Genomic DNA, 15,817 nt, shown 5'->3' with positions numbered 1-15,817 from the left:
GTGCTGCAGAGACTGCGGGCAGCTTCTCAACCCAGCGCTCAACCACTGCGCCACCGGCCCTGCAATACCATTTTCTTGATAGCCCACATGCTATACATTACATCTCCTTATTTATTTTGTAACTGAAAATTTGTACCTCTTGATCCTCTTTGCCCATTTCTCCCAGCCCCCACCTCTCTAGTAACTGTGGATCTGCTTTTCTTACTCTATGGTTTAGTTTTGTTTTGCTAAAAATCAGAATCATTTAAAATAGCCTCTGTCTTACAACACTCAAAAGAATTAGAAGCTTGGCCTTGGGCCTTCTGAGTCACAGTTGGTGCCTCTTGTTTGCAGTGATGTGCTTGCCCTCTATTTCCCAGACACATACCACTCACCTTCTTGCTTCTTTGGCTAAGAGAGGAGAGGATCACAGTTCTAGCCAGGGTCCTTCGGTGTGCACAGTTACTTCTGCAAAGGCACCACACAACTGTGGTGGCTCCTGGGGGCTTCCAGACCCATTTTATCTCCCTCCTGAGCATCAGCTTTCCTCAGGGCCCTTTAGGTACTCATGATCACCCCTGGAATAAGAATCACCACAGGTTGATACTGTCTTCTGCTCTCTGCCCTTTGTGAGATTTGAATATTCTGAGTTCTTACTTGCATGTCTGGGAGACTGGTGGGAAGCACTGTTGCAGCCCCACTCCCAGCTTGATCCCTCATCTTCCAAGTGTCTTGCCCCTCTGCTTTGGCTGTGGCTGTGGCTGTGGAAGTTATTTACAGGAGTTTCTGTGAAGGCCCCACTCATCAATTATTGCTCCTTGGGGGAGCAGATACCCCTTACAAGCAGAGTGCTGCCCTCTTACTCACATCATTCTTGATGTGGTCTGGCTGCCTTTACTGCATTTCCATTGCATGACTGGTTCCTTCAAGTAGGCAGCATCATGGAAAGCATTAGTGTATTTGGGAATCCACCAAATTAGCAATTTGTTTGTGAGCTTATCAGGTAGAATGCCAGTCCTCAGTGAAATCCTCCTTGCTAGGCCTGCTTTCTGAATGCCCATTGCAGGGTGTTCTGCCCAGTTGTGCAATACCTTTAGCTGGTCTAGATGCCGGTTGAGGAGTACCTACCTGATTTTTAGGCAGCCTGCCACCATGTCTAAGACATCAGTATTCTCTTTGTCAGGGCCAGAGTAAATGCAGGGTAAGAGGGGTCATAGGCCATTACTCCTGTGTGGCAGGCACTAGATCTGAACCCTCTGGGGATCCCATGTGTGTGTCAGAGACAGAAACAAGGAGAGCATGTTAAAGTGGAAGTTTGGAGTGACTTGAGTGGCAAAACTGGGATTGGAATGCAGGTCTGGGACTCAAATACTGAGCTCCTGCAGTGACCCTGTGTGATCTCTTGAGCCAAGAGTCTCTGTTGCCAACCTTCCCTGTCGACATGTATAGTGAACGGGCTTTCCCTGGCACTTTCCTGAGAGAAGTAATCCCCTTACACTGGAGATGCGGGCTTGGGATTTACTGTGAGGGCTGTAGGCCTGCCTGTAATCCCCTTTCAGTGCTCCTGGAGCCTTAGCCTTGCAAGTCAACCACTAGTTAGATGCAGAGCTTCTGGTTTGGCCACGCATTTCACATCCAGGTTTCTATTATTCTGTCATCACAGCTGATACTAATGACCCACAAGTTACTGGGCAGTGGACATGCAAAGGCAGCTATGGAGGAAGAGCTGTGGCAAGCTTTATGGGACTGCCTGAGAGGTTGTTTTCCCCAAGCCCTGGTTGGTGATTAGATGTGTGTAAAGAGGCTTGTGCAATAGAACTACCTTTGGAAACATGGGCCTAATTTTTAGTGTTCCTTGTGCCAGCAGGCCTGATTTGGATGGTCCTGTCACATCAATATAAGAAGTGCTTGCTCAGGCTTTGTCCCTAGTATGGCATAAGCAAAACCATCTATGCATTCTGAATTAAATTTCTGTAGGGTCAAGTTAGAGACATTGGAGGTAAAAATAGGTCCAATTTCTGTAAAATAATATTTACAATTGAGCTGCTGTTTCATCAGTGTTTACCTGTGTTTAAGATCCTGTTTTAAAAACTGTACATTAACCTGACCTCCAGAGCAGAATTTGAATTTGGGCAACCTATATCTCCCAGAAACAGCCTTGATCCACCAGCAACCAGACTTCCAACTTTGTTGAAACTACTTTACATTTTGTTATGAGTTTGTTTGCCCACTAAGCATCTCTTGCTTGCCTTCCTAGTGGACCTGGAGTAATTACCTGGTAGGCACTAACGTATAATTCAATACCAGGGTTTTAAGTTAGATGAGCAAAGGGTTGAGCATTCCTAGAGACCATGTCTGTTTTTCTTACAGAAGCCAATGATGTGTCAGTGAGATGATATATGTGGTTGTAATTCATAGAGGGATGGGACTTACCTGTTCAAGATGACAAGTAGTGGCACAAGAGAATTTAAATTTAGCCCTCTTGATTCCTATTTTACTGAACTTCACCTTCAGATACACAAAAATTCTAGACAAAACAAAGTCTTACTTTTTATTGGTTGCATTTCATCTATACTATTGGTTTATTATTCGTATCTCTTTTTAAAAAATGTAATGACTGCCATAGGGTTAAAAAATGCATCTTTAAGTAATAACAGTCCTCCTTCAAATGATATGTACTGTAGATGCAGTGTGAGAATCTCCCATCTCTTGTATTCGTTCATTTACTTTTTATTTTCTTTCTTTAGCTAAGATAGCAGAAGGGGTGATTTATTGTACATGTGTTACATTCAGCCAGCTGAGAACAGAAATAGTCCAGAATGTCACAGGTTCAGGGCAAAGAACCAAAAGGGACTGGTTTTGGTACAAGCAAGATGGGTCTCTCAATGGTGGTCATGGTGATCAGATGGTTATGAATGTTCTAGATTCACTGAGACAAGTTCTAGATAGTAGTGCGCAGTCCAACAATTTGTACCAGCTTCCCTAGCCTCTGGCTTTCCTTATTTCTGCACCTGTGGCTTCCATGGTTGCTATCAGTTTACATAGACCTCTGCCTCGTCTTTCTTCTTTTGCACCTCAGCCTGTGCATTCACTACCTCCACTTGGCTCTCATATCTCAGAGGCTTCAAAGAAGATGGTGCTAAGGCCAAGAGACATTTTATTTTTGAGTATATGGTTAAACTGTTGCAACGTTTTTTGCGTTAGACTGTAGTAATTAATATTTTAGAAAAATTAGATATAAATATGAAAAAAAAGTCTTTTATATTTATCATTATTTATGAGGAACTTCATTTTATTATGTAGATTCAAGTTTATGTTTGGGTTCAATTCATTCTACCAGAAGAATTTTCTTTACCATTGTTTTGTAGCCCTGATCTGATAGTAAAGAATCGAGATTTTGTTTGTCTGAAGAAGTATTCCTTTATTTCTCATTCATTTTTGTGAGCTCTTTCAAATGGATATAGAATTTTGGTTGACTTTTTTATTTTATCAGCATTTGAAAGATATCTGACTTGCATGGTTTCTGATGAGAAGTTTGATGTAATTCTTACTTTCTCCTCTATATATGATGTCTTTCTTTGTCTTAAAATTTTCTTTATATTTCTGGTTTTCAGCAGTCTGAATATGATGGATCAGGTGTGAATTTATGAAAAAATGTTTGTGGAGCATTCTTTGCCCTGCTTAGTGTTCTCTGAGATTCTTGGTGATTGGAGGTATTTCATTATTTTTGGAAAGCGCTAGTCATTATGTCTTAAAATATCTCTTCTGGGCTTCTCTGGTGACACAAGGGGTCAAGTCTCAACACTCCGAAGCTATCCACAGCCACTGCAGCACGAGTTGGATCCCCAGCCAGGGAGGTGACCCACATGGCACAGCAGACCTCTCCTGTCTTGCCCGCTGCTCCCCTCAGCAGTGTATTTCAGTCAGTCTGCCTGTTCTGCTCCCCACTCTGCCTCTGGTGAATCCTCTTCACCTGTCTCCCCGCACCTCTGGCCTACATTCCAGTTCTTGTATGCATAAATAAATAAATCTTTTTAAAAAAGAAATCTCTTCTGTCATGGTCTGTCTCCTCTCCTTCTGGGATTCCAATTGGTATGGTAGACAACATTTGGATGCTCTGTTCTAATTTCCCCTCCTCTCTAGTTTTGCATTTTTCTGCTAACCTATCTTCAAGTTTTGATTTTTCCTTCTTAGCATCTCAGCTTTGTTACTTTTTTTTTTAGTTTAGCATTTTCATTTGACTCTTGCAGTTTCTACCTCATCCCTGAAATTTCATCTCTTTTTATGCATAGGTTCATCTTTTCCACTAGCATCTTTAACATATTCATCATAATTATGGATCATGATGTGCTTAGCTGTTTCAAATTCCTTATTAGGCAGTTGCAACATCTGAGTCTTCACTGAGCCTAGTTCTGTTGATTATTTTGTCTCTTGACAATGTTCTCTTATCTCTTCTAATTTTTGTAATGAATATAAGATACTGTATTCAGACAAAACCTGAAATAAATAATATTAATGCCTGGAGAGGGCTTCCCTCTTCTGTTTGTAGGTTTTTAGAAAGGGAAATTGAGTTAGACTAGGTAGAAGTTGAGCTGGGGTTGGATTTTGTTGTTGCTGTGGTTACCTTCAATACATCAAATTCTTCTGATGTTACCTTATGCTTAGAATGGGGGAGGAGGACATGCTGGTTTTGTAGGTGTTCTAGGCCTTTGTGATAAGCCTCAATGAGAGTCTCCATGTCCTTGCCCCTCTTCTTGCAGTAGATTTACCTATTACTCTGCTTGCCAACCTGTGGGAGGGGGCAGCATTGGTTCTGTGTTGTCTTGGTCTAGCTTCAGGCTAAGCAGGCTGTGTCCCAGCATGTCTTAGTGGTAGGGGTCTCCTCGTCATCTGATCCCTCCCACAGTGGTGGGTGACCTGGGTCCTGTATGGTTTTTTTGTCCTGTCTAGAGGGGAGGATGTTACCCCCAACTGCAGTGGGTCTTTACGTGTTCCTGGAAGCATCAGGATTTACAGCCTTTGCCCAGGTGGCTTAAGGTTTTTGTTCCTTAGGGAAGAAAATGCCTTCACGGCTTCATGCCTTTCCCACAGCAGTAATCACACCTGGCAATATTCCAGAAAGGTTTCTTCTGATTTCTTTCCTTGCTCTGCTCCTGATCTTTCTCATGAGCACCTATGGAGGGGCAAGAAGAACAACCAACAAGTGGATACCAACCTCAGAAACGTCTGTGACTCCCACTTCCCCTCCCCAACAGGTTAAAAGTTTTTGCTAAATTCTTACCCATTTCAATTATGTATGCCTATTATATATATCTATGTGGTAGAAATACCATACAAAGGTATACTACTGTACAACTCCTCAACTCTACTTTCATATTGGTAGCTTGAAATTGGTCATGATAGGAGTTATTTACACCCCAGAAATCAGTAAATGTTACAAATGAGGACTTCTCCCTCCCAAGAGGGAGGGAGTTGTTAAACATTTTGTTGTTAAACATTTTGTTAAACATTTTCAGAATACCACTGTTTGGGGAAACCCTGGGAAAATTGACCATGGAAATTGATGTCTTTGGTGAATGGCTTGATGACCTCCTGGATGGGTGATGCTCAGCAGCTTCAGAGCAACTGTGCTCATCTCTGCAGAGTAGTCACCAGGCCTCCAACACAGATACTTACCCTGGGGAGATCCCTCCATGTTGGAAATGGTATGGGTTCATGCAGCTGCCCTCTCTCCCTCCTTCTTCCCTCAGAGCGCAGCCAAGACAGTGTGGCCGTGGCCCTCTCAGACTCCAGCTCAACACAGGACTTCTTTAATGAGCCGGCCAGCTCCCTGGAGGGCTCCCGAAAACCCTGTGTAGAGAAGAGGCTGCCTGTTCCCAGTTCCCAAGCAGCACCGACGGGTAAAGACCTTCAGGGGGCCATGGAAGAAAGAGGTATGAAGACCTAAGTGGGTCAATTAGAACTGCTTTGCTGTGCTGTGGTGGTCTGGACAATGCTAAAAACTCAGGGTCTGGAGGGGTCCAACCTGTGCCTCCTTTCATGGCCCTGGGACATCAGTTGGGCAAGTTACTCACCTCTCTGGGCCCCCATGGTTCTCCTGTTCTCTCAGTGAGTGGGAATGACCCTTAGGCCTACTTCCAGGGTTAAGAAGATTAAACAAAGCTGCTCAGGAAGGTGCTGGTATGGGCCTGGTACACAGTATGCACTCAGTGGCACTTTATGTTGTGACTCCATCACAACCCAGTGTGGGAAAGCCTTAGCTGTGCCGGCTGTGTCCCAGCAGTATCTCAGTGATGGGGCTCATGTATGACATGACTGCTGCTATATATTTTTCTTGATAAATGGTTATTTAAAAAAAATCTTAGCGTCCTAAAGTCCCAAATGTGTTTTCTTTTTAGACTTAAACCATGAGGTATCCAGGAAAAACATCCATTTTTTTCCCTGGTCAAGGAGGTCACTGTGATCTAACCCAGAATGTTCTCAGCTCTCATGCCCCCTTGTCCCCTTGTGGAAATGAGCAGAGCCACACACCTGGACTTGGTGGTAGATTGAAACAGACTGGGTATCCCTGGCACTGCTCTGATGCCATGGCTGGCTCGCCAGCTATGGATTTTGAAAACTTTCACACTCTGCTCAGGGCACACAGATGCTTGCCATATAATAACAGCAGCAGCCCAGGCCTATACCAGGCACTGTTTTAATTCATTTGGTCCTCCTAACCCCCCCTAGGGATAAGAGTACTGTAACTTTTCCCACTTTACAGACGAAGACCCTCAGATTCAGAGAGGGACAGGAATTTGCCTTCAGTCTGTCTCAGACAATCAGTCTGCAACTTTAACCACTACCTAATATGACTCTCTGAATGGACTTGATGGGATAGGTGGGGTTGTTGATAACCTGTGGTCTTGGCCCTAGGAAGTTGCCACACATAACCCTGGATGAAAGATTTGAGCTTCTGGAACTCACATATAGGCATGACAGTGGAGGCAGAGCATTTTGAACTAGGGAAGACCTTTACCAACTTTCTTGGATGGCTTTAGAAGGAGATGAGGCCACATTTCCTGTACATTAAAAAAGATATCTCCATTAGATTTAGTTAAGGGGGATTTACCTGCCCTTGGCCCCATCAAGAGATGGAGACCAATGCTCTATTATTTTACTGTGTAATCAGTCTGCTATTCCCAATCCAATATTGACATTCTATAATTGAAATAAATATGCTCAATAAATAAATACGCTCAATAAATAAATAAATAAATAAATAAATAAATAAATAAATAAATAAATAAATGCGTTTCAAAAGAATTTGAAACGGGAAGGAAAAAGTAACATATTCCCAGCACTACTATGCAGTCCAGAGATAAGATTATTTTTACTGTTGGACAAATGAAGCCTATTGTCTTTGCTCTGTAGCCTGTCAGTGAACTGCTGCGAGTGCTACTGCATCATCACAGACTCTCAACATGCTTGGAGAAGTGGAGGCGAAGGGAAGTGGGGTGCTAAGCTGAGAAAAGGTTGGTCTCTGGTCTGACCCAGCCCATGTGGAGCTTGCCATGCTTCCTCCCTCCTTCCAATCAGATCCGATGATTTAAGCAGACCGCGTGTGGGGCCAGCCATTGGTAAAAATAAGAGTAGAACCAAAGTCACTGCCATTGTTGGTAGGCTTGAAATGAAGCATTTTGCTTTCATGGATTTGTTCTTCCCCTTTAAGCCTGGCTTTTCCTGGTAACTTCAGTGAACATCCTGTCAGGAGAGTGGGGCAACATGAAGTACATCATGACAGTGCCTGACCCTGGTCAGTGGCTGTGACTGACTTGCACTCCCATTGACTTCTTTTTTTTTTTTTTTTCAAAGATTTATTTATTTATGTATATAGGAACTGGGCTACAGGCCAGAGGTGTAGGGGGTGAGAGGATTCACCGGAGACAGAGTAGGGAACAGAACAGGCAGACTGACTGAAATACACTGCTGAGGGGAGCAGCGGGCGAGTCAGGAGAGGTCTGCTGTGCCATGTGGGTAGCTCCCTGGCCAGTCAGGGATCAAACTTGTGCTGCAGAGGCTGCGGATAGCTTCACAGTGCTGTGCTTAACCCCTCGTGCCACCAAGGAGGCCCCATTGTTGGCTTCTGATGAAGAGGTGCCCTGGCCATTTGGGCCCCAGAGCCCCAGTGGTTTTGGTCCCCCTGCAGAGAGCCAGTATGTGGTGCTGGGCCAGCAATGAGCGTGTGCCCCAAATGTACCTACCTCTTAACCCCAGACATACCCTTACAGGTGATCCTGTCCCTAGCCCACTGCTGCTTTCACTGTTGATGTTGGAAGACACAGGTCCCCCCTCACATGTTGCATGTCTGTTGTCAAGTAGCAGAGCAAGGCATAATGCAGCCCAGACCTGTGCCAGTTACTGGCTGCCAAGGGGAAGCATGACAGATCTGACAGCTGTGTCCTGCCTGACCCTGAGGCCCACCAACTCCCTAGGTGTCCAACGAATGAGAGCTGCCCCACTTTCCCAGGACACACTGCCCTTTAATTACCCACTCTGGTCTGTGCCCAGGTATCTTGAGGAAAGAGGTTTCCCCATAGGTTGTAGCAGTAGCAGCTAGCTGAAACTCACCTTTTCACCTTTGATGTGCTTAGAGCTTCCAAATAAAAGTCTAACGTGACTGTAGCAACAGTAGGTTTATAATTTTAATAGAAAAGTCACCCAGTTTCACCAACTAAGCACAAGTCTGCTCTTTAATCTCTCTGGGGGCAGTGGAGTTATCAACAACCTGTGTGGTCCAGGCTGTGGGCATTGAACTCTGGCTCCCTGCCAACTGGTGGGATATGGGTTGAGGGTATTGTACCTTGTCCGAGTATCCTGCAGCAGGGCTGGAGTGGCTGGTGTAGTGGGGTGAGATGGATCAGACAGTTTCTGGGCTCTGCTCACCTTGCACAGTGGAATGCACAGTGGGCATTCCAAGTCAGTCCTCATTGCCAGCTAGGCCTGACTGGTGAGAACACGTGCTTTAATTGCTTTCTGTCATGAGGAGGAAGCCTTCCCATCTTCACACTGGCAGAGTTAGATGACAGGGTTAGAATTGAACATCGTAGCTGGGAAGTGTTAAGCAGGCTTGTTGGCATTTCTGATCCTTTTTCCTCCGATTCATGTAACCTGGGAGCGAGCGGACCCTGTGGATGAAGCATGTCACCCAGCCCCCGAAGCAACTGGGTTTTTAACTCATTCCAGTATTGCTAGTTTTTTTTTTTTCTTTTCTGCTTATGTGTCTTCAGACTTACTTTCTGAGCTCTCTTTGTATAACTTTCTGTAAGATGTACATTCCTACATATCTTTGTGTCTGCGCACTTAGTGTGTTTTTTGAATCACTGGAAGACCTGTGTCTTCATCTGATTTCTCTTCCCCAAGCTTGGGGCTGGGTCCATTCATTGCTTACACTGTGTGTGTTCAGAGCCACATTTGAAATGTTTCCTTTGAATTGAACACACTAGAAACCTGACAGATTTTTGAGAAAGGCAGTGCTATCACCTGTAAGAACCCTTGTGAGGATTGCTGTTAGTGGGTGTGTGGGGGACCCAAATGGTTTACTGGGCTCCCCTGAGAGGAGAGCATGGTGTTGAGAGCAAATATGACCTGTCAATCCTTCAGTCATCTTCAGAGGGTGGAAAGGGTCAGGCCTGTGCTAGACTATAGGCGGCAGTGGGGTGGGGAAACACTTGTGCATAAAACCACCAAGATCAGTGCCATCAGACAGGTGGGCACATGAAGTGCTCTGTAAATACTACCCTGGGGCACAGGAATCTGAAAGAGGAGCTGAAACTGAGGGAGGAGAGTGAGTGGGAGAGGCAGGGAAAGGAGGAAGGCAGGGAGCTTATCAGGAAGTGATAGCAGAGGCAGATACAAGCGAGATGTTCCAAGTGACTGGTTACAGGGTGTGAGGCCACGAGGGAAGCTGGAAGGGATGACAGGATGGATGACCTGCTAGGCTTTATTTTGGCACTTGAATTAGACACTCGGAATGACTGCTCAGCTTCTCTCCTGAGCAAGAACAGTGATGGTAAGCAAGCTTGATGTGCAAATAGCTACATGGTTTTGCTTGGCCTTGATGTGAAGGGAACTTAGGGCCATGCCCAAGCAGACCCACTTTCTAGTTGCTGCTGCAGTAGGAAAGGGCAATAAAGAACTCAGGCCACAGTGGCATACAGGCTTCAGAGTTGGTGCCAGGCTGCTTTTCTGACCTCCTCCAGGCAGGCTATGTCATATTTCTAGATGCCCAAAGGGTCACCTTGCCCTTGCCACTTTCCCTACTTCCTTCCTTCCACCCCCTCCTTCCCATGCCACATTATCTTCTGCAGCACCAGCCTCCCAGCCTAAGTTCTCCTGAGCTGCTCTCTTTGTCATCCCTGGTGGAGCAGACCTATGTTTAGGTGCTGAAATCATGTTAGGGTGGGGGCCCATGTGTGAGCTTTTGGTTCACATGCAGTAGCAACAGCCCTTGAGAAGGAGGCCAGGTGATCTGTAAGATGAGTGCTGAGTGATGGAGCAGCTGCAGCCCTTGTTCACACTTTCCAGGCTGTTCTATTCCATGGTAGTGGCAGCCACACCTGCCCTCTGTGGGCTGCTTCCCTGTGCATCTGCACGAGCCTGGGTGCCAGACAGCCCTGTGCCATCAGAGAGAGGGGCATTTAGAACCCAGCTTGTAACCCTGTTCTGTGCAGTCTCAGGGCCCCTCTACTCAGTGCCAACTGGAAGGAACATCCTGTTTCACAGGAGGAGACTGGGGAGGCCACAGGAGCCTCAGTGAGCAGGAGCAAACCCAGCACTGGGCCCCACCCACCCACTGCTGGGTCAGCTGGGTCTAGTATTCCTCCAGCAAAGATGACTCAGCTATGCCAGTCATCTCACCAAGATGCTTCACCAGTGGTGGATCACTGATGGGGCAGAACTAAAAAGTGACTTTCTTTTTCTTCTGAACTGTAGGAAAAACTGAGGAGTCCTTGGAGAGCATGGAAGGCATCCGGGCCTCAGATCAAGGCAGCCAGAAGCCTGCTGCCGACCCCCCAGTCTCTGCCTGTGTCCCTGTCAAGCTCCCAGCTTCTGCACTTGCCCTGTGGGATGGGAAGAAGAGAGGGGACCCCCCAGGAGAACCAACCACCTTCCCCCAGGGACTGCCAGCTGGTGCGGAGGAACAACGCCAGTTCCTCACTGAGCAGTGCATTGCCTCCTTCCGCCTGTGCCTCAGCCGCTTTCCCCAGCACTACAAGAGCCTCTACCGACTGGCTTTCCTCTACACCTATAGCAAGACTCATCGGGTGAGTGAACTCTGGGCTACGTGGCCTGGGAAGAGGGGTTTGATCTTCCCAGGAGCTGCACATGTCTTTGAGGTAGCGAGGCAGAACAAAGACAGATTAGAGTGATTAAAGGTGGTGGACAGCAGTGCATGGGAGGGATGGGAGAAGAGAAATGTAGAAGGGAGGCACAGTCCAAAGAATGGTCCAGCTTTCCAGGTGAGAAATGGCAAGGGCTGCAGGTCACAGCAAGGACTTGAGGTAGGAGTGGATGTGTGGCTGCTCCTGCAATAGGACCATAGACTGAGGTACTGGCTGTAGGTGAAAGATGGGAGCCGTCAGCCTCATCAGCTCCTACCTGTGAGGACCACTCTAGCGACCTGCTGTCGGGCTCCTATACAGGAGCCTGTCATTGACCTGTTATCCTCACCATCACCCAGCACACTCATCCTCCAGATACCCCAGAGCTACCCATCCTCTTTGCCCCAGGCTCCATCCCTTCTGGCTGAATCTTGCCATCACCCTGCCTCTCCAGAACTGCTGCCAAAACCATCTTCACAGCCTCTGCTACATGGGGGCTGAGTGCTGGAGGCCTCCTACAGCTCTTTTTTAGAAAGCAAATGATGTAGCCATTCTTAACAGCTGTGCCCCAGGTTTAAGGGCTCCCAGGGGCTTCCCAGCCAGATCTCCTCTGTTGACATTTAGCATCTGTGGAGGGAATGTGGCATGTATTGCATTCTTTCCTTCCTCGCTCACCCTGGAGGCTTTGGGGGAGAAGTGCTTACTTATGGTGCCTGCCTTCGCAGAGCTATAGTGGAGAGGCAGACAGATTAAAAAACATGTAAATGAGCAAATAATGCAAGTCCCATTGTGGCAAATACTACAGAGAACATAATGGAGCTCACACAGGGGTGGGGTTGCCACTGTGGCTCCAAGAACGTGCCCATTTTGCTCAGACCTCAGGATGGCCATGGGTGGAAGGGTGGCGGACTGGAGGAGACAGAGAGCTTGGGCACATGGGGCCCTGGACAAGTCCCCAAGGTGTAGATGAGAAGTATTAAGGACCCGGACAGCAGGGGCACACAGGGTTAGCTTTTCAAGTCTAGATGTGGTCTCTGCATTTGTCTAGCTCCCCTACTCAGTAAAGTCTGAACTCAGAAACCTCCTCCTCCCAGAGGCCCCTCTTGGCCCCTTTGATGGCTTCTCTGTAGGATGTTTGAAAAACTAGGAAGGGCAATTGCCCAGAGAGACAGGCCTTGGCTTGGCACTGCCAGGAAGTTATTTGACAAAATTCTGTTTGGGGATAAGGTATAGGTATGTGCCCTGTTGCAGCAGTGCCTGCCCGGCATGCTCACATAACTTGGTTGATTTTCTCAGAGCATAGCAGACAGAGCTGGGGTGTCAGCAGGTTTTGGTGGTGAGGGGATTTTGGCTAGGGCTCTGCTTTAGGAAATCTGGCTTTCTAAGCTGCTATTGTCCACTGCTCTGGCTAGTGTCTCTCATCCGCAGCCCACTCACTGCCTGACCTTACCTCTGTTGTTCTAGGCCTTCTGAACTCAAGCAGACTTGGGTTTTAATAAAACTCCCCTCCCTTTGTGGCAGTCTATAGGTACACTATGACTGATTCCCCACTGCTTACCTTACCACCCCCTCCCCATGCCCAGCCATGCTCCAGCGCTGCTCTGAGAATTTCCTTCTTCCCTCTTGTGGGATGAGCAGAACCCAGTACAGGAATGCTCACTGTTGTTTCAAGTGGTTGAGGCACTAACAACCATCATCTGGGCCAACCCCACCTTGGATGTCCCCCTTTTTATTTGTTCCCCCAAGCAACTATGCAGCCCTGCCAACTGTGTCAGCTCTGGCCAGGACACCACGCCTCCTGTGTTGGTTCCAAACCTTCTCCACACTGTTGGAGCATCCAGAAGTGGATGCTGAGACAGAATTTGGGGTACAAGATTCCTGTTAGGGATCAGCCCCTGTGGAAGAGGAGAGGGAAGATGCAAGGTTAAGTGGGAAGAGAGTTGAACTGCAGTATAGGCCTCACAGAGCCCCTAGCATCCAGCCCTTACCTCCTAGTCAGTGGCTTTAATCTGATACACATAAAGGGCTCCACACGATGCCAGCAGAGGCTGCTGTTCACAGCCTCTTCTTCCTGGGCTGGGTGAGTTTTTTAAAGTAGAAAACAATATGTCAAAGAAAACTGAAGAGAGGATGTCCACAGTTCTGCTGTCCTAAAACAAAATCTGTTTTGTATGTGTATTTCTCCCCAGTTCTTGTTCATACACACCTTTGACTAGCACTTTGAGGCTTCAGGTACTTCAGATCCAGTGCACTTTACTCAGGGAATCTGGGTCAGGGTCTGCAGGGGTGAATGACAGACCAGCATTGTTCCAGGTACGCCATTCTGCCCCACCACCTCCCTCCCGACACACAACACTCACAATTTACCATTTTGCTTTCTGTGAATGTCCCCCAGGTCATTTTGGTCACTCTGTGGGGTGCCTTGACTGTCTGCACTGTGAACATTGGTGTTCACCAGACAATACCTCCTCTCAGCCCTCCCAGCCATCACACTTTGTTTCTGCCCGTTCTTTTGTTAGCTGCTTTCCCAAGATGGGTACCTTAGTTTGCTGAAATAGAATGCTTATTTTAATTCCAAAGAGAGATCCTTATTCTTACATAACAGTTGTGTATATAAATTCCAGGTGTGTATGGATGCCAGGTGCTTTCCAGGCCCCCAGTCACCCTAGACCTTGACTGCACTCCAGACACCTCCACTGGCTCCAACATTTGCTTCATTTAGAGCTCTTTCAATGGCACATTGTTAAAACATCTCTCCATTGAGACCCTGATTTAAGGCTGACCCTGTCTGAGGCATGTTACTCTCTGAAATTGGACAGAACCTGGGCCCTGGGTCTCAGCTTTCCACAGATAGGAGATACTACTAGTGCTCTCGATGACTAATGTGGAACCATTAACTGACAAACATCTACCACTTTCCAAGCACAAGTGTTTGGTAACAAACATTTCTTGCTGTATTTATTTAAAAGTAGCACATGTCTTCATAAAATCTGTAGGCTTGATAGAGATGTTTTCTGTTGCTGCATCATGACTCAGTGGCTGGCCAGAACATCAGTTGTCCATGTCTTCAGTGACTGTTCAGTTCTAGATCTCTTGGGACTTTTCACAAGCATCCTCAGGTAAAGCCGTGCTCCATTAAAGCCCTTCAGGCCTGTGAAGGAACTACCATCAGGCCACAGGTTGCTATTTGCTTAGTTACTGGCAGCAGGGTTGTGGGGAGAAGCAGAGGAAATGTGTGCCTAACTGTGTGCCTAACCTGGGTTCAGATCCTTCCTTTGCATTGGAACTTTTAGAGCTTTAGGCTCTTCTCTCATGATGCTTCCAAAGAATTATTGTGGCCACAGTCTCTGGCAGTTTCATTCACCAGCCTTTAGCCAACAATCCTCCTCTCCCCTCTTAGCCTCCAGTCAGGACTCTAACCAGGATCCAGGGCCCACATTCTTGTGTCAGTATCTCCCATGGCTCCTAGGCCCTCTGCCCGGCCATCTGAGGACTTTTTCTACCCCTATAGGACCCTTAGGGGTCCTGACGCTGCCCTACTGCCCAGGGTTGGCTTTGCTGCAGACAGGCTGTCCCCGGACACCTCCAAGATAGGCTATCTACTCACCTGCACGGAGAGCCAGAGGTACCTGAGCAAACAGGATTCCCTAGTGCTCTCTGCATGTGGGTTCAGGAAGATCACTTAGGCCAAAAGCCACAAGAACCCTCAGTCTAGCTACTGAATCAGTTATAATCTCTGAGATCACGGTCTTCACCAGGATTTTGAGCCCTGCAGTATTAGTTTGTGCTCATTAAAACCAAGTTCCTTGAGCCCATCTGGACAGCCCACAGGAGAGACCACAAGGTAGTTGAGTCATCTTTTATCATGAGGATTCTAGCCTTCATTGCTAGGATCCAGAAAGAAGGCCAAGGCAATGGTGCTCCTGCCCTGACTTAACTTCCACTCAGTTGGGGAACTTAACTTCCACTCACCTCCTCCTTTGAAGGGTTTAGGATAAAATAAAACCATCCCTGGAGCCAGGTAGTCTTGCAAATTAATAAACTTGGAGGACCCACACTTCCCAGTTTCAAAATTTACTGCAAATCTACAGTAATCAAAATAGTGTGGAATATTACTAGCTCTTCAAACAGAAGGAAATTCTGATAACGCTGCAAAGTGGATGAACCTTGAGGATATTATGCTAAAAATAAGCCTGTCACCAAAAGACAAAAGCTGTGTGATTTTACATATATGAGGTTTATAAAGTACTCAAAATCATAGACAAAGAAAGTAGAATGGTGGTTGAGGGAGACTGAGGGCAGTGGTAAATAAGTAGTTGTTTAATGGGTATAGAACTTCAGTTTTGTAAGATGGAAAAGTTCCAGAGATCTTTTACACAACACTGAATATACTTGAACACTACTGAACTGTACACTTAAAAATGGTAAGGATAGTAAATATTATGCATTTTGTACCACAATTAAAAATGAAAATA

At 46.6% G+C, this 15,817-nt stretch overlaps 1 protein-coding gene across 2 annotated transcripts in view; it reads left to right on the top strand.

The window, feature by feature from the left end:
- Window positions 1–15,817, top strand: part of CABIN1 (calcineurin binding protein 1) — a 201,388-nt gene that overhangs the window by 109,263 nt on the left and 76,308 nt on the right. For both annotated transcript variants that reach the window (XM_054690511.1, XM_054690510.1), the window contains exons 27-28: window positions 5,730–5,912; window positions 10,954–11,285. In XM_054690511.1, coding sequence (XP_054546486.1) covers window positions 5,730–5,912; window positions 10,954–11,285 — 515 coding nt within the window. The remainder of the gene's footprint in view (window positions 1–5,729; window positions 5,913–10,953; window positions 11,286–15,817) is intronic.

Source organism: Talpa occidentalis, unplaced genomic scaffold (assembly GCF_014898055.3).
Source record: "Talpa occidentalis isolate TD23 unplaced genomic scaffold, MPIMG_talOcc4v2.1 talOcc4.8, whole genome shotgun sequence".
Taxonomy (NCBI): Eukaryota; Metazoa; Chordata; class Mammalia; order Eulipotyphla; family Talpidae; genus Talpa; species Talpa occidentalis.
Note: the sequence above shows the minus strand (reverse complement) of the source record. Positions and strands in the feature narration are given on the sequence as shown.